Here is a 27,150-nt window from a genome sequence, read left to right as displayed (position 1 = left end):
TAGCTAGGACTTATGTTCGTCTCATGACACGCTCACCACCATCCTGACTCAAGCGAAGTCTAGAACTCTCTCAACCCCCCCCCCCCCCCCCCCCCCCCCCAGGCAATTTAAAGATATTTGTCGATTCAGCTGATCCTTTGCCTTGAGAGGGTTCACTTGACCTCTCCACTGCTACTCTCTATTTCTCCTTAGGGCCTTTCTACATCAGCTGCTGTTTGCTAGTTGCCAGTTCCATGGGGTCCAAATCTGTCTACTTGCTTCAGATCAGGAAAGTGGTCCATCACAGCCTACAGACTCACTAGCATTTGATCCCTGCAGTGGCCCATTCAATAACTGCTGGTGGCACCTGACTGTCTTATGGTGCCACCCCCCCACCCTGAGACAATAGGTTGCAGGGCTTATGAAGCTGCTCTTTTACTGCAGGATCCCTTTTAGCTCCCTCACTGCCCCCTGCTATTAGTCTTCCAGCAGTGGTGCCTTTTTATGAATGCTACCTATGGAGCACCTTGTCTCTTCGCCTTTGAAAGAAGGTCTTCAGATAGGGTCTATGGTTCACAGCTTTCTTGCCTTACTGCCAAGGAAGTGTTCTGTGCCGTCACGATCTGCATTGGCACCTTTACCATTCTACGGTACTCTGATTTGGAGGGATAGGTGGCGTAGATCCACAGGACTTGTCCTGCAGCTCCAACATATCAACTGCAAATCAAATCTGAGTTTTAAATTGAAAATGCTGGTGTATGTATTTTATGTGTGCATGATGTTTAAATGGACCTGACATATCTAAATAGACAATTACATTTACATACATGAGAGGATGGACTCTTCCTCATTCCTCAGTAAGTTTCTATTATGGTTTGTTGAGCTACATAATGTCTCACACTCTTAATTGTATTGCTTTGTCCAGCAGAGTCTTCTGTCCTTTAATGTCCTGGTGCCCTGTATATCCTAAGATCTACATCTGTGCTTCTCTTTTCTGTAGGTGCTAAGCGATGAGGTGAAACGAAAGCAATATGATACATATGGAGCGGCTGGCTTTGACCCTGGTGCAAGCTCTGGACAGCAATACTGGAGGGGTGGAGGCCCTAGCATCGACCCAGAGGAACTCTTCAGGAAGATTTTTGGGGAGTTTTCTGGTTCTTCTTTTGGTGACTTCAACACTGTTTTTGAGCAACAGCAAGAGGTAAGACCAAACACTTACTTTTTAAGTATTTTTCTGGCTGGTGCAGGAGACATTTCACTTTCTGGGTAGCTGTCTCAAATTCAGATATGTGCTGTAAAAAGGATTTCATGTCTAATTAAAATGGCTACCCCAACTTCCGAATTTTGTCTCCGGACCTGTGGCTATCAGTAGGAGCAAGAATTTTGTTCCAGATTACTATTACAAGGCTTTTGGGTCCCAGATGGCTGTGATCATAAAGCAACTTGCAGCAAAATGTTTCATTTGGCCAAAGGTTTGCATGTTAGGATGGCTTTCTGTCAATTGTTCCCAGTTCTCTTAAGTGCATGCTGAATTGTGCTTGTGGTTGAGTGAAAGAATGTCCTGGGTCTTACAGTTGTTGATGCAGTTTTCTCCTTTCACTGTAATTTACTTCTGGTTTCATTAACCAACAAGAACATTTTCTAGCTTGGTGGGTCGAAAATTCTGTTGGTGTGTATAGTAATCGTAGTCCCTGACAAGTGCTGTGTGGTGAACCAAGGCTAGCCCTCTTGCAAAACTAAGATAAATTAAGTATGTTAGTCGTACTCACTCACTTCTAATTGTTCAAAATCTGAAACAACTGTAAAGGGTACGGGCAATGAAAGTTATGGCAAATATCTGAAAAGCATCCTTATTAAATAGACGTTTCATTGTTCTCTACTCGGTTTTTGTGTTTGGGGTTGGCACATGGAAGAGCCTGAAAGTGAGTTGGAGATAATGAATGCATTGCACTTCCAGAGTTAAACTGCCACAGATGAAACACAAATTGCATTAAATAGCCTCTTCCAAGATCTATAAAGTACAATTGTGTTTAAGTAACTATAAACATCAATTATTTAACTCTCAGGTTGAACATGTGCTTTCCAAATGCACATTATGGTACTGAAGGATGATTGTGATGTTTTTTTTTTTCTAACTTGGAGATCTGCTAATCTGTAGTTTGGCATAGAGAAATATGGTACTGGAGAGTGTTCTTTCAGCATGGGATTCTGTAGAATTAACTTTACTGCTAACTGATGCTTTTGATCTTGTTGCCCTTATCAGTACGTCATGGAGCTGACCTTCAACCAGGCTGCCAAAGGCGTCAATAAAGAGATTTCGATCAACATAAATGACACCTGCGAGCGATGCGACGGCAAGGGAAATGAGCCCGGCACTAAAGTGCAACACTGCCATTACTGCAATGGCACTGGAATGGTAAGTTCCGACAAACTCTCCTTGGACAGCCCAGAGCACTAGTAAATGGTACAAACAATCCATTGACTTCATTTTGAATGAAATTATGCAAAAGAAGGTGGTGGTTCATAGTAAAAATCGCTTCAGTCATGTGCATTATTGAGCAAGCCTCATATTATGCACATTTTTTGTCGCATGATCTGTGCTGCTAGTTTGTATTTCGGTGGGACTACTTGCCTTATTCCTTGCTGGTTCTCAACTCTTCGTGCTTGCATGTGTTTGCTAATTGGTACCTCTTCTCTATGGCAGTAGCATATTAAAGGTTACTACAGTTTCTTGATCTAACATTTCTAGGATGCTGTTAAAAGCTGTAGAAGAAGTGGACCTCTGAAACTGCTGCTTAACTCATTCATGACACATACCCAATAGCTCCCTGCTACGATATCAAGCCCTCACTCATAATGTAACTGTTGGAAACTGTCCACTGTAAAAGACACTGATTACTGACCACCCCATGCATAGCAGAATCATGGCAAATTGCTGTATACCATTTTATTTGGAAACGTGCTGGTATTATGGAACATTCACGCTTAAAGGTATGGTGGGAAAATCACTATGTTTGAGTTATGTCTGCTGTAGATAAGCATACTCCTGCCATTTAGTGTTGAGTCTGGATGTTTGTAAGTTGTTTTTCTTCGAAGAAGTCTTTTCCAGTCACAAGGTAAGGTGACTCCGGTTTTCGGTGATAGTGCACATAGGCATCAACTTAATCATTAGATTGTTTTCTTTTTGCCAATGGTTTTGAACGTGGTTTGTGGGGCTCTGGTTTGAGACTGTTCGTCAGTATCCCTTTGGTGCATAACCCACTGTACCCGCATTCATATTGTTCCAAACACATTTCCCATCCACTGCATGTCGAATATCAGAAAACTTTTATAGTTGGATCGAGGAACCCCCAGCCTTTGTGCCTATCCCGTTTCCTTGAACTGTCACTCGAGAAAACATCATCAAAATCATCAAGTAATCTGCCAATGGAACAGACTCTGTTCCAATTCTGCCCTCTATGCCACTCTAATGATCCGCACGCAGACCTTCACAAGGTCTGTAACCTTTGCCTGTCTCAGGAGCACAAGGAAGAAGACTGTGACGCCTGTCACTCATTTTGCTCCAAAAAGACCCTACTGGACCGTCTGGCTCGATGAAGAGAAATGCAGCAACAACCTATCTGACACCCCCAATAATTCTGGAGAATTGGAAGCATCTGCAGCAGAAGAAGAGGCCTTCTCCGTCCAGTACTCCAATTTCGAACTAGTCCCACGATGTCCCAGCCGGTCAAAGTGCAGTGAGTATCAAAACCCCTTTCCTCACAAAATCAGCTTCCAATTAAAAAAAGGGCTTCTGGGCCACCACTGCCATTTGGCCATGGTAGGCACCAAGAGACTGCTTTAAATGCCCCGCCCTCTGGCTTGGCACCAAAAGCACAAGTCAAGCCTTCAGGCTTGATTTGAGATACCACATCTTCGGGCACCTAAAACATTGGTTCCAAGGGACAGAAAGGAAAAATCCGGCTCTGCACCGAACATTTCGGTGCCGAAACAGAAATGTACTCCTCAAAAGACTCTGGAGCCAGTTCTGGAAACCATGCAAGAAAAGCTGGATCCAAAACAAAAGAACATTTTATATTAATCTGAACACTAGACATATTACAACAAAACCTGTGATCACATCATCCTCCAAAAGGATACTTCCTAGCTCACAGGTTATTAAATTCCTTTAAGAAAGAAAATGACTTGGCTACTAGCCCTCTTCACCCCTATTCCTTATACCACCCCCCCCCCCCCCCCCCCCACCATCTTCACCAGTACCTTTAATACCAAGTTATGATCCTCTAGACACCGCAGGGCTCTCCTCCTACTGATCCTGATGCAGGGACTGGGGATGACGCTTGTGGCCAACCACCATCAGATCTATGGGATGATTATAATTTAGATCCTCCCACAGACCGATCCAGATCTATACCCTGCAAAATCTTCCCCTCCTGATGACAGCACTTAATATCAGGAGTTATTTGCCAGGGCAGCCACATACTATGGAGTCCCTTTACATAAAGAACCTTTAGGAGAAGATTTTTATTTGAAACATTGGGGATCACACTTAAAACACAGTGGTTACCAATGTTTAAAGGCATGACGTATTTATTATTTATTCATTTGTTATTATCATTTACAATCACATCTGTAGCTGTATTTCAACTAATGCCATTCTGTGATTTTCTGTTTGTACATCTATGTTCCTGTTTTTCCTGAAAAGTCAAAATTATCTAAAATGAAAAAAAAGGCATGCTGAGGCACTAACATCCAGGTTTGATAAAAAATACAAACCCTCACCATATGACACAATTTCTATTGAGTCCGCTTCTATTAGATTCTTTGGTTGAGTCCAGTGCTCGTAAGAGAGCGAATTCCCAAACCTCAGGGATGCTCCACCTACAGACAAAGAGTCAAAAGTAATAGATACCTCAGGCAAAAAAAGTGGCTGCATAATTGTGAGATAGTGCCATCTTTCTTGCATTGGTATGCACCCACTTTTTGCTGAACTGCTTATGTGCTTTGACTGAGTGTGCCCTGGGCTCCTGTCAACCAGGTGCCCGGGGCCTGTGTTCCTTCCCTAAAGCTGTGTTGAACCAAAACCCAATTGGCATCTCTGGCCACCTGTCAGCCCCTAGTAAATGGTACACTAGGTACCCAGGGCATGGTGACCAGAGAAGACCCCTAAGGGCTGCAGCACTTATTGTGCCACCCTTAGGGGCCCTGTACCCTGACACCCACACTCTGCCTTTGCTGATTGAGTGTCTAAGTACAGAACTAAACAAAGTCGACATGGCACACATCCCTGTGTGCCATGCCCACAAACCCACTGCCCTGGCATCCACCAATCACCCCTCTAGCTGGGTGCACCATGCCAGTGGTGTGGGCACAGGTGCATGAGCCCTGTGCCCCTACAGTACCCAGGGCCATTCCTGGGCACTGTAAGTGTAGTGCTGCTATTAAGAGTATATGGTGCTGGGAGGTTGTCATTACGAACTCCACAGCACCATAATGGCTACACTGAAGACTGACAAGTTTGATATCAAACTTCTCAGCACATTAAACCCACACTGATGCCAGTGTGGCATTTAATGTAAAGTGCACCACAGAGGGCTTCTTAGAGATGCCCCCTGAAACCTAACCTACAATCCACTTCTGGTCTGAGTGGCTGCTGAGGCTGCCACACTGCAGACATGTTGCTGGACCCTGGGTGAAGAGCCCCCCACTCTCCTGAGCCTGCAACAATGCACATTCTGTGCGAGGTGCTAGGTCTCCTCCCCCAGCAAGGGCAGGGCATGCCGCCTTTTGTGAGCTTCTCCAGGCCACTTGCTGTACTCCGCAACTGGCCCCCATCAGTTCTAACCCCCACTCTGCCGGGAAGACTGGCAGGAAGCCCTACGTCAAGAAGGGGGGTGTGCCAGCATGTGCCAACCCCACCCCTCAGGTGGGAGAGGCGAGGAGAAGCATGACCCCGGGCTCCGGCCATCTTGAAGATGGGGAGCCCTGCCCAATCACAGCTAGGCTCCTGCCCCCGTCCCACAGGAGAGGAGCAGGCTAGGGGGTGTACCCACCCCAGGACAGGGACCTATAGGTCCCTGCCCTTGCCCTACCTGTAACGCCCCTAACATTCGTATTTAGGGGCACCCTGAACCTTCCTTCCTCAGGTCCCGATAGGAAAAGAAGAAAGAAGATCAAGAAGAAGACCCGCCGTGCAGCTGCTAACAGGACGACACCAACTGACTTGGCCCCAGCCCTACCGGCCTGTCGATCCTGGAACCTGCTCCTGCTTAATCCCGGCGACTCCTGCGGACAGCAACCCTGGGAAACCCGGAGGACCTGCCTGCCTTGACCCTCTGAAAGACTGGGACTCCCTTAAGCAGAGGCTCTGCTTCAACAATACCCCTTGTGCCAGCCAGGAACGGCAAATCCAGCCCACTCTGCACCCGTGAGCTCGGCCCGTGCGAGAGTGATCCAAGACCACGAGGACGTCCCCCCGGTGCCTAGGACCCGAAGTCCAGTGCCCAAAGACCCTCTTCGACGAACCAGACTACTCCTGCAGCCTCAGAACCAGGGACCCCTCCAACCGCGACCAGCTGAGGGTAAGATTTCACGACACCAAAAGGCACCCCTGCACCTGCCGCCCTGCAGCTCCCTGTGCCTTCCTTTGGGGTACCTACCTCTTCTCCAAGATCCCAACTTACCTCTCGAAGTGGTGGTCGCAACTGAAGAATCACCGTCCCAAAGGCTGCAGCCTTAGTTCCCTTTTTACCTTTCCCATTGGATAACATTGAGCGCCCGAAGGCTCAAAAGCACCCTGCACCCAGCCACCCGAGTGCAGCTGGAAGTGCAACTACTACCCTACGCTACTTCCCCACTTGCCCTGAGTAAGTGACCAGGAGCTCAGCTCCCACAGCCGCTTGGCCTGCTTGCTTGCAGCCACCAACCGAAGGGCCCCTACCCTCCATTGGATTGCATTGGGCCTATTCTCTCTGCACCCGGCTGCCCCTGTGCTGCTTTGGGTGTAACTACTGTACCTTTCCGACCCTGGGAGACCCCTGAGTCTATGCCCAGAACCTTAACTTCACCAGTTGAGTACTCACCTGGAAACCGATAACTCACTTTCCTGCCATAGGATAACATTGACTGGTTTGACTCGAAAAATCTTCTAAGTGTGAAGTTTTGAAACTCTAAAATATTCCTATAAAATCAGCCGAGTAACTCATTTGGAATTACTCACCTGGAATCAGGAGAGGAGCCAGTACAGTACCTTTCAGCCCAGTACTGAACCGCAAAAGTGATTATAACTGTACTTACCCATAACCTGAATTTTCTCCCATAGGAAACCATTGACTGTTTTTCTATGAAATTCCTTCTGTCTACTTTTGAAAATTACAAATATTCCTTAAAAATCGTACCAACTACTAAAACGTAAATACTTACTTGTCTTAGGTAGAGACCCCAGTACTGAACCTAGGAGTCCAGTCCTGGATTACAAAAGTAACGAGAACCTACTGTTCGAGGCATGTGGGCTGCTTAATTCATATCTGTGCATAGATCGCCGCCTAGTGTTGGGTCCGGATGATTGCACATTGTTGTCCTGGAAGAGTCTTCGAAGTATCACGAGATAGGTGGCTCCTCCCCTGGACTACAGTGCGCATGGGCATCCCCTCCATCCTCGGATTGTTTTTTTCCGCCATTGGGTTCGGATGTTACTATCTTAGCTCAAGTTAGGAAAACTTTCTACAAAGCCAAAAGGCTTTTGACAGCGTCTGTAGCGTTTCGTTCGGTATCGGTGCCTTTGTTTCGAGAGGACATCGAGGACTCAACAGGTTTTTCTTTCCACACTCGACCCGATCTTCGATCTCAAATGGAAAGAAGTCCATTCAAGAGGTGTCCCCTTTGCAATGCAAAATACCCGCACATCGATGTCTACCCGGTGTGCAACAAGTGCCTGTCCCCAGACCACAACGAAGCCAACTGTATGGCCTGTGCCCGGTTCAGGTCGAAGAAAACTCTTCGGATTCGACGCGCGGCTCGATTTGAGTCAAAGAAGTCAGCGCCTGTTCCCGTGAACATCTTTGGGACCGAGGACGAAGAGGTCGTTGATCTGGAGGATCAGGAATACTGCTCCGATCCGGCTTCGGGCCATGACTCCTAGTATGACGCCGAAGACGAAGAGGTGCAAGAAGAAGACGAAAACGTCGTCGATGAGGTAGGAGATGACGTGGAGGCCCTTGGGGCCGTAGAAGATAGCTCGGGCGAGGAGCTAGGCCCAACCGGCTATACGGGGGCTGACGATGACGCACTCAAGAAGGCTCAGGTCGAGGGATCGCCACTAGGCCTTACCCGAGATCTACAGTCTCGTTCTACAGCCCCGCATAAAGGCCCGGCTTCGAACATTACTAAAGAGCCTTCGGTTTCGACACCGCCATCGGTCGATACAAAGAAATCGAAACCGACAGCATCATTGCCAAAACCGAAAGTGCAAGTGACTCTGGTCGGCTCCAAGGCCTCAAACCCCTCAGAGCCGAAGAAAAAGAAAATGGCCGTCGATGCCAGAAAGCTCAAGAAGGTCATCGAGCCGATGGTTGGGGCACCGAAGACCAATGTCAAAGCCGTTGAACCACCAAGGCTGACGCCGAAGGGAGTCGATTCACACAAAAGGCTCGAACTGAAAGACTGGATCGATCCTCGGTCGAGGCCTACGGACAAGTCGAAGACTGGCTCCAAGGACCCTGTCGAGTCGACGCGCCCCAGTCCAATTATAGCCAAGGAAGTGTCGGAGTCACTCCAACGCATCAAGGATAAGGCTACAGCGGTCGGACCAAAGAAGGCCCCAACGCCAAAGCTGGTCGGACAAGTTCAGACCGCGTCGACACCTATCAAATTCAGGTTGCCACCCTTGGTGCGTCCGAAGATGTTCGAGCCGAAACAAGCTATCGGCGCCACTAAACAAGTGTCGGCGGAAATGGAGGCTACAGAAGAGCCTGAAGACCAGGAGCCGAGGCAATTCATCGACTCGGAAACTGGTAGACTGTCCATATACAAAAGAAAAATAATACCAGAAACACCCATGGAATCATATAAGATTCCCTTGAAGAAGAGAGTTTCAACAACCTCTCCAGCTCTTGTGGAACCCCTCCATCACTATGGACCGGAACCTCAAAATTTTTCCCCAACATACTCAGATGTGGATGCAGGGGAAGATGAACATGAGGATGACCTCTATCATGTGGACACTGATCCCGATGATCAAGCCCAACCATGGGCAGACCCTGCTGACTCAAGGGATCCGCAGACTGGCCCTGACACTCATGTGTACTGTGTGAAAACATCTCCTACTGAGGACACAACTGCCTTTAATGCCCTTATTGAAAGGGCAGCCAGTAATCATGACGTCGAGCTACATGCTGACCCTGTGGATGAAGACTTTCAGGTCGACACCTTTTGCACTTCACAAAGGGCGGTCAAAACCCTACCCATGCTAAAAGGGGACCTTAAGCATGCTGGTGACATTTTTAAAGACCCCACTAGAGCCGGGGTGTTAAACCCAAGGATTGAGAAGAAATATAGACCGGCCCCTGCGGACCCTACTTATATAAGGGGACAGTTGCCATTGGACTCATTAGTTGTTTCTAATGCACGTAAGAGAGCAAACTCCCAGACTACAGGTGATGCTCCTCCTCCTGACAAAGAGTCAAAAGTTATGGAAACTTCAGGAAAAAGAGTGGCTGCGCAGGCGGCTAACATCTGGCGCATTGCCAACACTCAGGCACTCTTGGCCAGATATGACAGGTCCCATTATGATACCCTTGAGACACTGTTGCAACACTTACCTGATCAGTACAAGGAGGGGGCAGAACTACTTATCCAGGAGGGGAAACTGATAACCAATGCTTCCATCAAGTGCGCTCTAGACGCAGCTGACACTGCAGCCAGGGCCATCAACACTAGAGTTATGTTAAGGAGACACGCCTGGTTGAGAATCTCAGGATTCAAACCTGAAATACAAACTTCTATCCTCAATCAGCCAGTTAACCCAGACTTCTTATTCGGACCCGAGGTTGACACCACCCTTGAAAAAATTAAAAAAGACACAGAGACTGCAAAGTCTATGGGGGCTCTGCAGTCACAGCAGTTTCGGGGTGGCTCCTTTCGTCGCTCCAATACTAAGGGCCCCTCAAGAGGCCAGTCAACACAACAGACACAATACAATAAGGGAGGTACACAATCCACCTACAATAAGAACAACCAGGGTGGATATCGTGGAAACAACATCAAGGGCAGAGGCATAGGAAACAACAGTTCCAGATCCTCTGCCAATACCAAACAGTGACGCCCTGTCACTGCCCCCGACCATATAACACCTGTAGGGGAGAGACTACAACAGTTCCTGCCAGTCTGGAAGTCCATCACCACAGACAGGTGGGTGAGAGACATTGTACAGTATGGATATTGTCTGGAATTACCGTCCACTCCACCCAACATCCCACCAAGACACCGTCCTATGTCTGCAGAGCACTTACACTTATTGCAGCAGGAGGTCGTCAGCATGCTGCAAAAAGGGGCCTGTAGAAGACCAAGGCTCAGGGGTGTACTCTCTGTACTTTTTGATACCCAAAAAGGACGGGTCTCTCAGACCTATACTGGACCTCAGGCCTCTAAACAGTTACATTCTTTCAGAGCATTTTCATATGCTCACCTTACAGCAAGTTCTGCCGTTACTCAGTCAGGGAGACTTCCTCGCAACACTGGATCTAAAAGACGCGTATTTCCATATACCCATACACCCATCACACAGACAGTATCTCAGGTTCACTATTCAACATCAACATTATCAGTTCAAAGTTCTCCCTTTCGGAGTAACGACGGCACCCAGGGTGTTCACAAAGTGCCTGGCGACAGTAGCAGCACACCTCAGGAGACAGCACATACATGTCTACCCTTATCTGGACGACTGGCTTATTCAAGCAAAGACGGCCCAGCAGTGTGCCAGCCACATGTCCCACACCATTCATCTTCTTCACAGTCTGGGATTCTCACTGAATTATCCGAAGTCACATCTTCAGCCCGCCCACGTGCGACAGTACCTGGGCGCGACAATAAACACTCTGGCAGCCAAAGCTCAGCCAAATTCAGCGAGAATAAACAGCATGCAATTGCTGATACAAAAATTCAGACCTCAACACTCGCTTCCAGCGAAAGTGTTCATGCAGTTGATAGGCATGATGGCCTCCTGCATCTTCACAGTCCCGCACGCAAGACTACACATGCGTCCGCTTCAGAGTGCTTAGCACGTCAGTGGAATCAGGCTCAAGGACAGTTAAAAGACCTTGTGTTGATGAGCGGTCGGGCATTCAACTCTCTGCATTGGTGGAACCCACGAAAACTTTGCAAGGGCCGACCGTTCCAAGAGCCTGTGCCACAGATTGTACTGACGGCGGACGTGTCTCTCCAGGGATGGGGAGCTCATGTACTCCACTACACAGTGCAGGGACTATGGACAGTACAGCAAAAGATGCACATCAACCTTCTGGAACTGATGGCAATCTTCATGGCGATGAAAGCTTTCAAGGTACACTTGTGCAACAAGGTCGTGTTGATCCGGACGGACAACATGACTTCCATGTACTACGTACAGAAGCAGGGAGGAACACTCTCTCCATAGTTGTCTCATCTGGCGCAGAGCATGTGGAAGTGGGCCATTCAAAGGAACATCTTCCTCATGGCCGAACACCTCCCGTGCAAGGACAACCAGATGGCGGATCTGCTCAGCAGACACAGCCACCAGATGCACGAGTGGGAGATATCCATCAGTACTCCAACCGTACTCCCAGCAGTGGGATCATCCACAGATAGACCTGTTCGCCACAAGGGAAAACGCAAAATGCCAAAGCTTCGCCAGCAGGTTCCCACATCCACATCCACAGTCGCAGGGCAATGCGATATGGATGAACTGGTCAGGCAAATTTGCGTACACTTTTCCTCCGGCACCGCTCATACTGCTAGTGGCACGCAAACTGCGGCAGCACTCCATGACGCTCATCCTAGTTGCTCCAACGTGGGCAAGGCAGGCGTGGTACACCACGTTCTTAGAACTTTCAGTGGTGCCTCACCAACGACTCCGCCTCACACCCAGTCTCCTCATTCAGAGCCGTGGAGACATTCAGCACCCAGATCCGCAACAGTTGAGCCTTGCAATATGGCTCCTGAGGTCATAGAGTTTGGCTACCTCAACTTGCCCCCTGACTGTATGAACATCATCAAGGAGGCAAGAAGACCTACAACCAGGGCATGCTATGCGGTCAAATGGAAGCGATTTGTCATTTACTGTTCCAATAATGACATAAATTCGCTAGATGCATCCACGCGAAACATTGTTATTTGTTGCATCTATGCAGAGACGGCACTCCTTAAGGTGGTGGAGGAGTCTAGGAGGATCCTGGACACAGGTGGCAATGTGGCCATCATCCTCCTAGACCTCCGCGCCGCCTTCGATACGGTAAGTCACTGTATCCTTCTAGCCCGCCTAAACGAAATCGGAGTCTCTGGAAAAGCTCTTTCATGGCTGGAATCCTTCCTCTCTGAGTGATATTTGAAAGTATTTGAAGGAGACTGCCACTCCGCGTCATTACCCCTGCAGTGTGGGGTGCCACAGGGCTCCTCCCTTAGCCCCACACTTTTTAATGTGTACATGTCCCCTTTAGCTAAGATAGTGGCCCCCTGCAGAATTTAATTGGTTAGCTACGCTGACGACACTCAGCTCGTGGTCTCCCTGAATCAGGCAGAATTATCCCACACGAGTCTGAATGACTGTCTGGAGGAGGTATCAAAGTGGATCGGCTTGACCCAACTAAAACTCAATAACCAAAAGACCGAATTGATGTTATTAGGCAGGAATGCATCATTCAACTCCCCCACGCTATGGCCATCTTCTATGGGCGCTAGCCCAACTCCCAAAAGCGTGATCAAGAGTCTGGGTTTTTGGCTAGACAATGATCTTACTTTCAAAGTACAAGCCAAAAAAACTGCGGCCACCTGCTTCTGCTTGCTCAAATCCATCCGTAAAATCCTCCCTCCACTGCCCGACAGAGCCAAAAAAATCCTGGTCCAAGCCATGATCTTGTCGAGGCTGGACTACAGGAACGCGCTCTACCTGGGTGCCCCAGTCTCTGTAATCCAAAAACTACAGGTGGTACAAAACTCCGCCGCTAGATTGCTGACGAGCTCTAACCACCGCTCCTCCGCCAAACCAGCGTTGAAATCACTCCACTGGTTACCCATACAGGAACGGGTACATTTCAAGGCCCTCTGTATAGCCCATAAAAATCTTCAGGGTAAAGGCCCCCCATTCTTGCCAATCTGATTAAACCACACAGAACCCCCAGAAATCTCCGTTCCAACGAGCTTAACCTGGCACAAGTCAGAAGAATCAATAAGGCTCGTACGGGTGGTCGCCTCTTCTCCTACAACACCTCAAGGTTGTGGAACTCCATGCCCCTCTCGCTTCGACAGGAGCCCAACCATCTTTCCTTCCGTAAGAAATTAAAAACTTGGCTCTTCCCTACAAAATAATGATACCTGACCTTGTTCTTCTTTAACCGCCTCTTTTCGTAGCTGCAAGCGCTGGGATGCCTCCGGGTAGCCATGCGCTATACAAGAATCCTTTCAATCTGGCATATAGTTCCATCAGGATACATTTGGCTGAAATGGCAGCTTATCTTCAAAACAGACAGCATCTTTCTCTTTTCAGGGTGCCAGCCATTAAAGCTTTTATGGAAGGACTCAAGAGTGATTCCTCCCAGACACCCTCCTTCACCTGTCTGGAATCTAAACATAGTTCTCACCAGACTAATGGGACCACCCTTTGAACCTCTTCACTCTTGTGAGATACAGTTTCTGACATGGAAAGTGGCTTTTCTAGTAGCAATCACATCGCTAAGAAGAGTTAGTGAGCTTCAAGCCCTAACTATTCAAGAGCCTTTCATACAGATTCATGCTAATAGGGTAGTGCTGCTTACCAACCCTAAATTCATGCCTAAGGTGGTGTCGCAGTTCCACATTAATCCAACCATAGAACTGCCCGTTTTCTTCCCAAATCCAGATTCAGTGGCAGACCGAGCACTGCACACATTAGATGTTAAAAGAGCTAACCTGTATTACATAGACAGGACAAAGGATTTCAGGAAAACTAAGCAACTGTTTGTTGCCTTCTCTCCATAACACAAAGGCAACCCCATTTCCAAATCAGGTATAGCCAGATGGATTGTTAAGTGCATACAGATATGTTATCAAAAGGCTAAACGCACATTAACAGTTCCCCCAAGAGCGCATTCCACACGCAAGTTGGGGGCATCCATGGCTTTCCTAGGTAACATTTCTCTAGAGGATATATGTAGAGCAGCCACATGGACCACCATACATACATTTACCAAACACTACTGGGTAGATGTACACTCCAAACAGCAAGCTGCTGTAGGACAGGCTGTTCTCAGAACTCTTTTTCAGACTGCTGCAGCTGGCACGGGCAACCACCGCTAAGGAGGTAACTGCTATTTATTCTATGCACAGATATGAATTCAGCAGCCCACATGCCTCGAACGGAATATGCTACTTACCAGTATGCATCTGTTCTTGGCATGTAGGGCTGCTGACATTCATATCGCCCGCCCTCCTCCCCGGTGCCTGTCGCAGCTGTAGCACTCAGAATCATTCTCAGGCATGGTCATCACTTACTGTATTACACTTCATCTCTGCCACAATGGCGAAAAACAATCTGAAGATGGAGAGGATGCCCATGCGCACTGTAGTCCAGGGGAGGAGCCACCTATCTTGTGATACTTCGAAGACTCTTCCAGGGCAACAATGTTCAATCATCCGGACCCAACACTAGGCGGCGATTTATGCACAGATATGAATGTCAGCAGCCCTACATGCCAAGAACAGATGCATACTGGTAAGTAGCATATTCCTTCCAGATAAGTCTGTTGTGTAAAAGTTTAGAAAATAGTTTTTAGATTTTTTTCAATTGCTTATTTTCTGCTGCAGGAGACAATAAACACTGGCCCATTTGTGATGCGATCTTCATGCCGGAGATGTGGCGGCCGTGGATCCGTTATGACAACACCTTGTATTTCTTGTCGAGGAACAGGCCAAACAAAGCAAAAGAAAACGGTCATGGTGCCTGTGCCAGCAGGTCTGTATCCAGTATTAGCGTTTTTCACTCTCATTGAAAGAGATTAGATGAGGATTTCAAATTTTTGTAAAGCACACAAATACCTAAAAGAAGGTATCCTGGCCCTGAGAGAACCACTGCTAACCAGGAATGGAATTAGATCCTGAAGAGTCGGGTACTTATGTCTTTCCTAAAGCTCATCAAATCACGTGTATTGCTAAGAGTGAAAGGAAAATCATTCCAAATTTAGCTGCTGCAACCGAGAAGGCCCTGCAGCGGACCCATTGAATTTTCAGATTAGACAGTAGACCAGCATCTGTGGCCCAAAGGGTGTAAGAGGGTACCAACATATTACATTTAGTCCTAGGGTAGTATGGTCTTTTGCCAGCAACTGCTCTGAAAGCATGACCGAGGAATTTGAAGACTATTCTTTTTTAAATTGAGAGCCAGTGTAGGCTATTAAGAGGAGAAGATAAAAGACACACAGATGATAGACGGAATGCAGAGCAAATCAAATATTCACCCCCAGTCAATAGATCTGGGTTAAATCCATTGTTCTTTTGCTCACCATTCCACCTCAGTTTAGACCCAGCCGTATGCAAATCAGTCTTGACCCTGGACCTCATGGGAACAGTCCAGCCCAAACTGCCAAGCCAGGTATTCCTGGACCCGAAACGAGCATCCTGAGACCGGTCTCGTGGAATCACCCCTCATCAGCCAGGCTAGCTTGAACCCAGTGACACAGCGAACCTGGGACCCATTCTGGGTATGCGTGTCGCACTTCGGGAGAGAAAGCAAAAGACACACAGATGGACAGAATTCAGAGCAAATCAAACATTCACCCCCACTCAATAGATCTGGGTTAAATCCATTGTTATTGGTCCAGGGAAGATCTGACTTGGCAGTTCGGGCTGGACTGTTCCCATAGGGAACAGAGTGAGGTGCCGGGTTTTTAGGAACCCGGTGGTGCCAGGGGATAACACCCGAAGACCTGAGTTCTCCCTGTTCCGGACCACAGAAACCAAGAGTCTTCTAGGTGAAGTCAGAGATCTAGTTTTATTGGCTGCAACCAAGTAACAAGCATCCTAGAAGAACAACAGCACGGGTTGTAAGTTCTAAGAAGACTGTTTGTTTTTACAGAACCAGCCTTCTCTTTTTATACAAAAATAGCAGCTGCAGGCAAGAATTCTTTAGTTTACAATACGGTCATATACATATTTTCACAATAAGGCAAAGAGCGAAGTCATGACGGCCAACCCACATTTTAGATGTCCAGTTCGTGATGGATTACCCAGCCAGGCCCAGAACTCCCATCAGATATCGATGAAACCCCAATAAAATCGGGCACCTCCTCATCGTAAAACTGGTCATAAACCAGAAACATGGACAGGTGTATGTGTGTGGTTAGCATGGTTTGTATGTAGTGAATGGTTTATGGCATGTTGTGCCTTGATGTTATCTTACTCGGCCACTGGGCGAGGCACTGCCTGAACAGGTTCGGCTGGAGGCAGTGGAGTCAGCTTGGCCAGGTCATGGAGAAGTCAGCTACGGTGGACGTGTCCTTTCAGATCAAGCTCGGCCTTAATCAATTGACTTATATGAGGGCAAGCCACAAGATGGATGCCGTTCACAAAATGGAGTCCGAGGGTTCGGAACGGAAACCACGATTTAAGGGTGTTAGCATCACTCAATCACGACGCAAATGCATAGGGATGTGACACGAGTGTTGGACCGTGGCACCATATTACAGAAGGGTCCAGAATTTCAGAACCACAAGAGTCAAGACTAATTTGCGTATGGCTGCGTCTAAACTTGAATAGTGTGTCATGCACAATAAGATGGATTTAACCCAGATCTGTAACCGGGGCTGAAAGTTTGATTAATTCTGCATTCTGTCCAACATCTGTTCTTTTTGCATTATTAGCAAAAGAGGCAGAGGCAAAATTGGTAAGGCTTAAGGCCAATTTGCTGCTTATTGTAAATTGTCTGCAATTATTGTGTAAGTCCCACAGCGAGGCCTAGAACCAGAAAGTTGCAATAATTTAGGTGACATTACATGGTGGTCTGTATAACAACTTTATATCTATGACCAGGACAGCCATATAGGCCCACAGGACACAAGTAAGTATATCTATCAATCTGCCCAAAATGTCACGTGGGACTCATTGAAGCCTAGAGAGTTCATCCAGGGGTATGGGGGTTCTCCAATTTACTTACCCTCATTCAATTCCAACTTGATAGTGTAGGGACATTATTTCGGACAAATTCATTGTAACGTTCCTATGTTTACTTAAATTAAGATTACAAAGCCATTGTAAATTGTACAGTGTCTGTGTATTAAATGTTGTAAATATAATCACTACGTCTGCACTACATATTCACATTTGCACACCTTGTTTTTATATGTATGAATACAATCTATGTATGATGGCAATTCTTACTTTGTGCAGATTGACAGATACATATAACTACTTTATGCATGGCTCTGGGAAGGAACGGTATTATCCAAAATGTCCTTAGTAGATGAAAACAAATTAGGTGCTTAACCTGTCTTGCTAGTGCACTAAATGTATGAAAGCAATTGGGCCTCCTGGAAGTACACAATATGGGAGGGAGGGAGGGAGGGAGGGAGGGAGGGAGGGAGGGAGGAGGAGGAGGAGGAGGAGGAGGAGGAGGAGGAGGAATATAGATATATATCGAGGAGGAGGAGGAGGAATATAGATATATATCGTGGAGGAGGAGGATAGATATATATGGAGGAGGAGGAGGAGGAGGAGGAATATAGATATATATCGTGGAGGAGGAGGAGGAGTATAGATATATATCGTGGAGGAGGAGGAGGAGTATAGATATATATCGTGGAGGAGGAATATAGATATATATCATTTGTGTGTATTCGTGTCCCGGGAACAAACTGAGACGAACTGAAATCTTTGTGCATGAATTTTTCATTGATTCGTATATATATCCATATATCCAGAAAGCAGCGAGGTCCTTCCGGGATCCCAACTCCCCAGTCAGGTGGCGTCTCAAGTTCGGTGGACCACGCCGACCGAAATTTACTATAATCCACAATTTGCTTAGAAGCAAGAAGACGCACTCAGGAATACTGCAGCATAACTAGTTTATTGCCCAGTTAACACGCTACGCGTTTCGACCCTGCAGGTCAAAACATAATATACACACCATCAGGAAGTTCGTAAACATAGAAGAGGTGTACCCAACACTGTTAACTTCACAGTACAAAAGAGCCGCCATCTTAGACTGGCTAAATATAATGAATGATAACATGAGATTACAACAGGTGCTGGAAGGTAGAATTCTACTCTATCACCTCTTGTTGCAGATAGCATACAAATTTGTATTTACATTTGGTATACAACTTATAACTTTGGTGTATCTATGTGCGCTTGCTTTCGGACTAGTGCCGGAGCTTACCCGCTAAGAAGGCAAAGTGAATGTCACCAGATATTAAGGACAAGCAGTGTCAAGTGCCCGTTTATATCATTCAAGTTGTGGTGGTTATTTTTAAATTTTAAATAGTAATTTTAACGGGATCTGTAGAATTGCATTCGGTCTAGTGCCCGATTTTCTTCCCGCATAAATAGGAGTAGCCGGTTCCAAGGGACAACCTTCCATGCATAGAACCCAAAGGTTGGTGTGCAATAATTATGTGCTACAGGGAACGGTGCAAAGAAATTAATACCGTGAAAATTCTACTTTCATTCAGGTGCAAAGTGTCTCTCATCCAGAATTCAAGGAGGTCCGGGGACCGTGACATGGACGTGACAGGAGTGAATAAGGATCTTGAATCCTCCTACAAAAACACATAAAAACGTACAGTTAAAATATGCATAAAATCAGTTGAACATTTTAACTTATTCTAAACACACAGATTTTTGGTTACATTTCTGGTCTATTGTACATAATCAGAAGTTTTTATCCTAGTGAGCAAAAGTGGTCTTAAGCCTCTAAACCTCATAAATCTAGCCTTCATGAAGGTGGGTTGCGAGCTCTTCATCCCAGTTATGCCCCCCAGGAAACTTGGTCTCGAGTTCCATGATCCAGCGTGATTCCTTCTTCCTCAACACTAGTTCACGGTTCCCCCCTCTTCTACCGATATTAATCTGTTCAATTAAAAAATATCTGAGAAGGGAGTTGTCAGAATTGTGATGTTCCTGGAAATGCCTTGCAATGGGATAATGGCTGTCCACGTGTGTAATGGCCCTGAGGTGTTCTTGTATACTCTTCTTGGCCATACATGTGGTGCTTCCTACGTACCTCTTTTTGCACGGGCACACTAATACATAGATGACAAACGTAGTAGTTCATGTCAAAAACTATTTGATCATTTTAGGCTCTTGCCTGCCTGGTATGTCTATATGTTTGACCATGGTGCTGTTTGTACAGGCTCTACAATGCCCGCAGGGGTAAAACCCCTTTAGGCCTTGTATATGGCGTTTGTTTACAGTTATGTCACCCTTGATTAGCATGTCCCTGAGATTCCTTCCTCGTCTATAAGTGATTTGAGGTCTATCTCTGAGGTCTGGGCCCACTATGTTGTCTGCCTTGAGAATGTTCCAGTTGCTAGCGAGAATTTTACGGATCTTGTCAGATTGTTGATTAAATGTCGTTATGACACGAGTACTAGTCTCAATATCACTATCCTTTGTACCTGTAAGCTTCAATGTATCGCTACGATTTATGAGTGACACTTTGTGGACTGCCTTGGTAAGAACCCCCTCTGGATACCCTCTTGTCCTGAATCTTTGCAACATGATTTCTTGTTCGGTAACGAAACTCTCTTCACTGCTGCAATTCCTTTTTGCCCTCAGTAACTCTCCAAACGGGATACTCCATTTGAGTGGATCCGGGTGAGCACTGAGGGCATGAAGTAGGGTGTTTCCTGCCATGTCCTTCCTGTGAAGTTTCGAGGTGAGATTATTGTCAATCACCTCTATTGCCGTGTCCAGAAATTCCACTTATTTCTCATTGATGTTATATGTAAGGTGTATGTTATAGGTGTTGATATTGAGTTTCTCAATGAACAAAACTTCTTCCTTCCGTGTGCCTTGCCATATGACGAACAAGTCGTCAATGTATCTGACCCAGGTGGATACTTTTTCAAAGTATTCCATGAGGTTCCTGTCACATCTGATTTCCTCTTCCCATTTTCCTAGGAACAGATTTGCGAAGCTATGCGCGAATGCAGAACCCATGGCGGCGCCACGTATCTGTTTATAAACCTCTCCATTGAACATGAAGATATTGTTTCTTAAACAGATCTTCATCATTTCAATGAGCATCTGGGTGTGATCTGAGTAGCACACATCCCTTTGTTTAAGGAAATGATAGCTGGCTTCCATGCCCTGGATATGATAAATGATCGTATACAGGGCACTGACGTCCAGTGTGATGAGAAGAGAGCCCTCTACCCATTGTATAGTATCTATTTTCTTAAGGAAATCAGTGGTGTCCCTGATATAAGCTGATAAACCACTTACGTACTCTCTCAAGAAATGATAGATGTACTGCGAGAGGTTCTCGTTAACGCTGCCTATGGAAGAAATGATGGGCCTACCTGGTGGGACCCTAGCATCCTTATGCACCTTGGGAAGGAGATAAAAAATGGGTAACTTAGGGTAGTCTTTCTTTAGAAAACAGAATTCTTGCCACGTAAGCAAACCATTATTGTGCCATTCATTAAGCATTTCCCACGTTTCAATATACTTTCATTATAATTCATCATGGTACATTTAGTGGGGCGATTATTTTTATTTATATATATATATATATATATATACATATACACCCCCCCCCCCCCCCCCCCCAGGTGAAGTTGAGCCGCAAGAAGTTTAATCGACATTTGAAAATTTGCAGCCATTTCACAGCGTGCCAGCCGAGAAACACACAACTGCAGTCTTCGAGATTAATGTCAGCCTGACGCGTTTCAGGATTTCCTCATCCTTTCATCAGAGGCAAAGTTCAGAGGATGTTAGCAGACAGCTTTTCACAGCGCACATTCGTGGACATTATGAACACCGGCCTCAGTGGGCGTGTCATTTCGCAAGGCTAGCTGGTCTTGCATATATATATTTACATTGTTTTCATCAGACCACTTTTAGTGCAACTCTAATTGGCTCTTTTAGCTTTCATTTCCAGAAAAGTTCATCATTCTCACCATATTGAGCACTATTTGTCTTTTTTATATTTAGCTATTTAAAGTGTTTCATTTTTGTTTTAATCACACTTCTTTGAAACACAGGTTCTCCATACTCCTTAATTTCCTCAGCTCCTTACTTGCATTCCTAACGTTGGTACCAAAGACTAATATACTGTCATTTTTGTACATCTACAACACTGAATTGTCGCTGCAAGCTCACAAATCAGTTTAATCAAAAATCCACAACACTCCCCTTATATTACACCACAAAACTGTAAAATTCAGTGATCTGTAATTCGGATTAATCTGCTTTTTCAGTATGCTTAAGAGTGGATTTTCGAAATTTGGAAAAGTAGTATCATTTGCACAAGTCTATGAAAATGTTTGCCCTCACAACAATAAAAAATAATCAAACATTAAAAAAATGTTGACACCAATGTTTAATCCAGTAAAGAAACAGACTACCCCATCATTCTTTTATGGTTCTTAGGCCTGCATTTAAGGTGCTGTGTATTACTTTTAGCCAGGGTAGGTGTTCCCCTTGTTTCATCTTGTTTCAATGGTTCAGGGATGTTCATTTCAAAATCCTACCTTTCAGACATTTTGTGTTTCAGCTCAGAAGTCAAAGTTTCATATTAAAATGGAAAAGAGGACTGAGTAAGTGTGAAAAAAGGATGGCTGGGTTGAGAGCGAGAGAAAGGGTATTCCAATGAGGGCGAAAATGAGATGTCTCAGAGGCATCCTAATGACAGTGTTAGGCATAGGATACGATTTCTGACTGGGGGCACTGATGGTAGACAATGGTACATTTTGAGGTGTGAGGAGTGCAAGGAGTCTGATGTGAAGTGAAGGAGTGAATAGGTGTGTGGGTCAATGGCGCAAGACCGAGGAGATGTGAAAACAATAGAAGAATACATCTGTGCAGGATTGGGTACAACATGTATCTGGGTTTAGGAGGAGAGTAATATTTCGAGAATAGCCTTCATTGCAAATTAGCACACAGGAGTAGCGTAAGCGCAGAACCATATAAATTGTAAGTACAGAGGAGGAAAGATTTTGCTGTAATGGTAAGATTCCTACAGAAATAATGGTATTACTGAAAACTACTAATAAAGTCAGGTACATTCAGGATAAAGGAATTTAGTGAGAGGTTGGAAGAGAGGGTTCCTTACTGTAGATTGTTATATTCAGTAATGGGTTGGAGAAAGGCATTTCTGATATGTTCCCTGAACAGAGCCAAACAGAGGAGTCACTCTTTACTTTGGCCTCTACTAACTGGCGTACACCTGTGCAAGGGCGCCCATGCAATGTGCCAGATGGCAAGAAATGGCCTAAGTGAGGGCTTCTGTCCACTTGTGGACAGTTAGAAAACGAATAAGAAAGCACTAAAGTCAATTTTGGATGACTGGAGCACATCCTAGGCAGAGAAGGGTGGTTACGTTTGGCGGAGCGAATTGCAAACTAAGCTGTAAGCCATTGAATACATTCTGACTGCTCTTTGAATGGGTTTTCTTCTACAGGTAGTGATAGTCTTGTTGTGACAAAATGGCCAATTGTAGGAGTACAAAGGCAAGCGAAAAAAATGGCATCTATTTCTAGCCAGAGAAATTTGGTCCTGCATTTCAATAAGTTTTTTATTTTCATCCTTAGTGTTTGTTTGTTAGTGTATGATTGCATTAATATTGAAAAAATAAAACTGTATGAAATACGGATGATTGTGAACTGCCTGTATATCTTTGTGCTAAAACACAAGGGCCTTGTTACTAACACACCATGAAAAGAAATCAGATTTGGTGAACTGTAAATAGGGTATTTTGAGTGGTCATTGATTGCAGCCTGAAAAGGAGAAGGGGGGGGGGCATGTTTTGTCAGTTTGCAGGCTGGGTTGGAAAATGGGACTGCTAACCTTCAGTTGAGTGATATTGTGGCAACACAGAGTCCTAAGTTTCTTTTGACTTGTAATTAACAACTGAAAGGGAGCAGGATCTTGTGCATTACTGAGTGCAAGCACAGAAGGAAACTGGAGCTTGGAGGGTTTTGTGTGTTATCATTATGGAGGAGATATGCACCAGAGTTGGAGGAAAGTGATCTTTGATTTACACCAAATTGCGTAAAGCTTTGAGTCTGCATGTCCAATTCAAGGGAATATATGTATCTGGAAGCCAGGTTATGCTCTGGTTTCATGATGTCATCAAGACCGAATTGAAAAGGCAGTGTTCCATTTTGAGTAAAATGTCCTGTCCACACGATTAAATAACATAGTCATTTCACATTCTTTGATCCTATGTGGGACTTCTTTCTAATTCCAGGAGTTGAGGAGGGACAGACTGTGAGGATGCCTGTTGGGAAGAAGGAAATCTTCATCACCTTTAGGGTATGTAAACAAGTTTTGTTTTATTCTTGACGTTTTTTGTACCTCATGCTGTGTACTCCTTGCTCCTTTTCTTGGCTCCTTGTATATTAACTTCTTCAGACAAGTTGATCTGTAGTAATTCTTGTTTTGGTCTGCCCTCCAAATCATTGGTCACCTTGATGGCATAATTCTTACAGACGAGTGACCACAGAATCAGACTTTAAGAGCCACAGAGGAATTTAAATGACTGAAAATAAAAACATAATTTAGTTTGAATTGTCTGTTGTGTAACATATACACACAGTTTTAATGCCTCTTCCACTGAGCAGAAAATAGATTTGGCAGTGAAGGTGCCTAATGCCTAATAACCTAATACAGAAAATGTGATTGTATAATTTCAATTTGTGAGATACTAGCCAAACTCAAGTTGAGTACCACCGTTCTTGAATGAATGTAGTCAGGCTGCACTTGGTACACGCAAAATCCCACCCTGTTTTGTATTATGGAGGCACAGAGATACCTCTATCTTGAAGTGGACATGTGACTCCACTGGAAATGTATTTTTTCACCAAGAATAACTCCCCACACTTTAGACCTGTTTGCACATAATTTGGGGGGTGGGGAGGGGGGGGCAGAGGGTAACTGCATTCTTAATTCAAACTTTGAGCATGCCAAATTAGGTGCAAATTGATGAATGGGCTCAAACATGCTAAGGAAGAGTCCCAATTCAACTTGCTTTAACCATTTAACTTCAAGTTTAAATTGGTCTACAATCTGACATAAGAACTTAACCACTGTACCAATGAAGACAAACGTTGGCAGGCATGTAGTGAATGGCTCTGTTTGTCCTTTTTTTGTTTTGGTGAATATTCTGTGATTTGTTTGTTGGAGTTATTCAGCAATACCTGCCCTGTGTGTATGCATCTTGGCTCAAGTGAGGAATATTCAAGAACAGATAAAGCTTTGCTAAGAATAGAATCCACAATATAGCATCATATTTAGTGTTCCATTCGAAGGTACTCAGTCAAGGGGAAAGGGGGGGTAAGGGTTGGGGGGGGGGGATGTGGATCACTGGGCCCATGATGGGTAGAGCCCCTGAGCAAAGAGGCTGGGGGTGCACGGGGGATGAGGGGGTTTAGGAGGCAAAGGAAAAAAATTGCAGTTAGTAAAAGTTCAAAATTTGCCAGTCAAAATCTTTTAAAAAGTATTCATGAATAACCATAATCAGGCCTCACCATTTTTGGGGAGAGAAAAGAAGGAGGGGAAAAAGGAGCAAAAATATAGGTTTTATTTTGAGGCAGTATATTAGACAGTCATGTAATTCGGATAACTTTGTGCAGTATTAAAGGGACCAATAATCAGACTAAATTTAAATCTACACTCCACTGGCTGGTATCGGCCCAAATCCAGATTATTTCACTCCAGGAAACACATTTGAAAAAAGTCTGCCCTTCTTAGTTACATCTCTCAAGCCATTTTTGCAAAAGCCGGAGCAGCAATTAGGGGGGTGCAATTTTATTCACGCGTCCATGCCAGGGGGAAGCTGTGCAGATTATTAGAGACCCCAGTGCCAGGTCGATTATAGTAAGCTGGAAGGTCGGGAAACAGATAGTCAACCTCTATGGTCCAATAGCCGATGACGCAGTGGCCCTCAAAGGCCTGAAGGATGTTCTTTGGAAGCTCCTCGGCTATATTATCCTAGGGTTGGCTTTAACTTTTTGCAAAATTTAAACTTAGATTCTATACGCAAGAATATAGCTCAAAATAAGCCTAGAGTTGCCAGGTTTCTCACTACTTTGATTCAGGACTTTGCTTTAATTGATCCTTGGCGAGTCTAACACCCCCAGCTACGTGAATATACCTGTTTCTCTAAGAGGTTCAACTCTGCCTCTAGGATTGATTTGTTTCTAATTTCTCATCAATGGGAGCGGGTCAAAGCCTATATTCTCTTAAATCTATTCTCTAACCATTTGGTTCCAGTCTTAGAAATCAAGACCGAATCTACTAGACAGGAATATCCTCGTTGGACTTTAGAGAGGTCTTTATTAACAGAAGAAGACTGGGTCTCTGAAATGCGGGTTAAGATCAAGGAATTTCTGGAAATAAATAAAGGGTCTTCCACTTATTTCTCTCTCTGGGAAGCTTGCAAAGCTTATATTAGAGGAGAGATATTATCATATAAAGCTAATTTATCTGCAGCGCAAATTAGATCAAGCAACCCAGAGACGTATATTTAATCATTCTCAAGCAACTAAAGTTAAAGTAGAAACAGCCAGACAGGACCTAAAATATCACTGTACTTCTCAGACAATTATGAATCGGAACATGTGCTTTCAAAATTTCTATGAAGAAAGTGAGCACGCCAGAAAGCTTCTGGCTTGGTCAATAAAAAAGATAAGTAATAAGGCTACTATCAAATATATCTATGATGACAAATAGAAATTAATTAGTCGACAAGGGGCGGATATCGGAGCAGCATTTCTTACCCATTATAAGACACTATATACTTGTCCATCTCCGCCATCTTTGACCTCCATAGATGAGTTTCTTACCTCTATCGACATACAAAAACTTAATCCAGATCAACAAGCTTATTTAGTAGTCCCCATTTCAAGTGATGAATTTCAAGGGGCCATTAAAGGCTCCTCAAATGGTAAAGCTTGTGGCTGCAATGGATTCCCAGCCGAATTTTATAAGGTATTTATTTCCCCATCTCATAGACATTTTAACTCCGCTATTCAATGCAATGCTAGGAGGATCCCCGGTGCATAAGTCCTTTTCAGAGGCAGCCATTGTAAGTTTTTTTAAAAAGACCAACCTTCAGATAAGCTGGGATCATTGCCCAGCCAATAAGTCTACTTAACTATGACTATCAATTGTTTGTGAAAATTATAGCAGTCAGGTTAACCGCCTCTGCCCAAGAAGTGGTTCGTAGAGACCAGTCAGTGCCATGGTCCTTCCTGGCAGAAAGCCTAACTTTCTAATACAGTAAATGGACTATTGCACAAACAAAAAGATAAAAGCAGAAATTATCATGATAGATGCTGAAAAGGTCTTCAATTTAGTTCAATCTAAAATCTTGTTTGCTATTCTTTAAAATGCAATTTTCATGTGCACTTTGTAAATGTTTTACAGAATTTATACAGCGAGGCCGAAGGTAAAATTGGCATTAATTCCCATACTGTGGGGCTACTACCTATCAGACGAGGCACTCGGCAAGGATGCCCTGTCACTAGTCCTCTTTGAATTATATATATATATAGAACCATTAGCATCTGTGCTACGGCAAGATCCCCAAATCAAGGTACCCTTGTTAGGAGCCCCTAAACTTGAGTTTTTTGCAGACAATTTTATCTTATTTTTGACAGCTGACCAACGGAACATTGCGGAAGTCTTTAATAAAATATAGCTTTTTTCGGATTTAGGGCGATACAAAATTAATCACTCTAAATCTGAGGTTTTACTGTTTTATTGCTCAGACCAAATTTCCATCTGATA

General features: G+C 44.9%; 1 protein-coding gene across 2 annotated transcripts in view; it reads left to right on the top strand.

Moving 5' to 3' along the window:
* DNAJA3 (DnaJ heat shock protein family (Hsp40) member A3) overlaps positions 1-27,150 on the top strand; it is a 243,444-nt gene that overhangs the window by 45,836 nt on the left and 170,458 nt on the right. For both annotated transcript variants that reach the window (XM_086941384.1, XM_086941383.1), the window contains exons 4-7: positions 980-1,180; positions 2,243-2,395; positions 15,010-15,157; positions 23,609-23,673. In XM_086941384.1, the coding sequence (XP_086797510.1) occupies positions 980-1,180; positions 2,243-2,395; positions 15,010-15,157; positions 23,609-23,673 (567 nt within the window). The remainder of the gene's footprint in view (positions 1-979; positions 1,181-2,242; positions 2,396-15,009; positions 15,158-23,608; positions 23,674-27,150) is intronic.

Source organism: Lissotriton vulgaris, chromosome 10, assembly GCF_964263255.1.
Source record: "Lissotriton vulgaris chromosome 10, aLisVul1.2, whole genome shotgun sequence".
NCBI lineage: Eukaryota > Metazoa > Chordata > Amphibia > Caudata > Salamandridae > Lissotriton > Lissotriton vulgaris.
The sequence above is the reverse complement of the archived record's forward strand: the minus strand, read 5'-3'. Positions and strand labels throughout refer to the sequence as shown.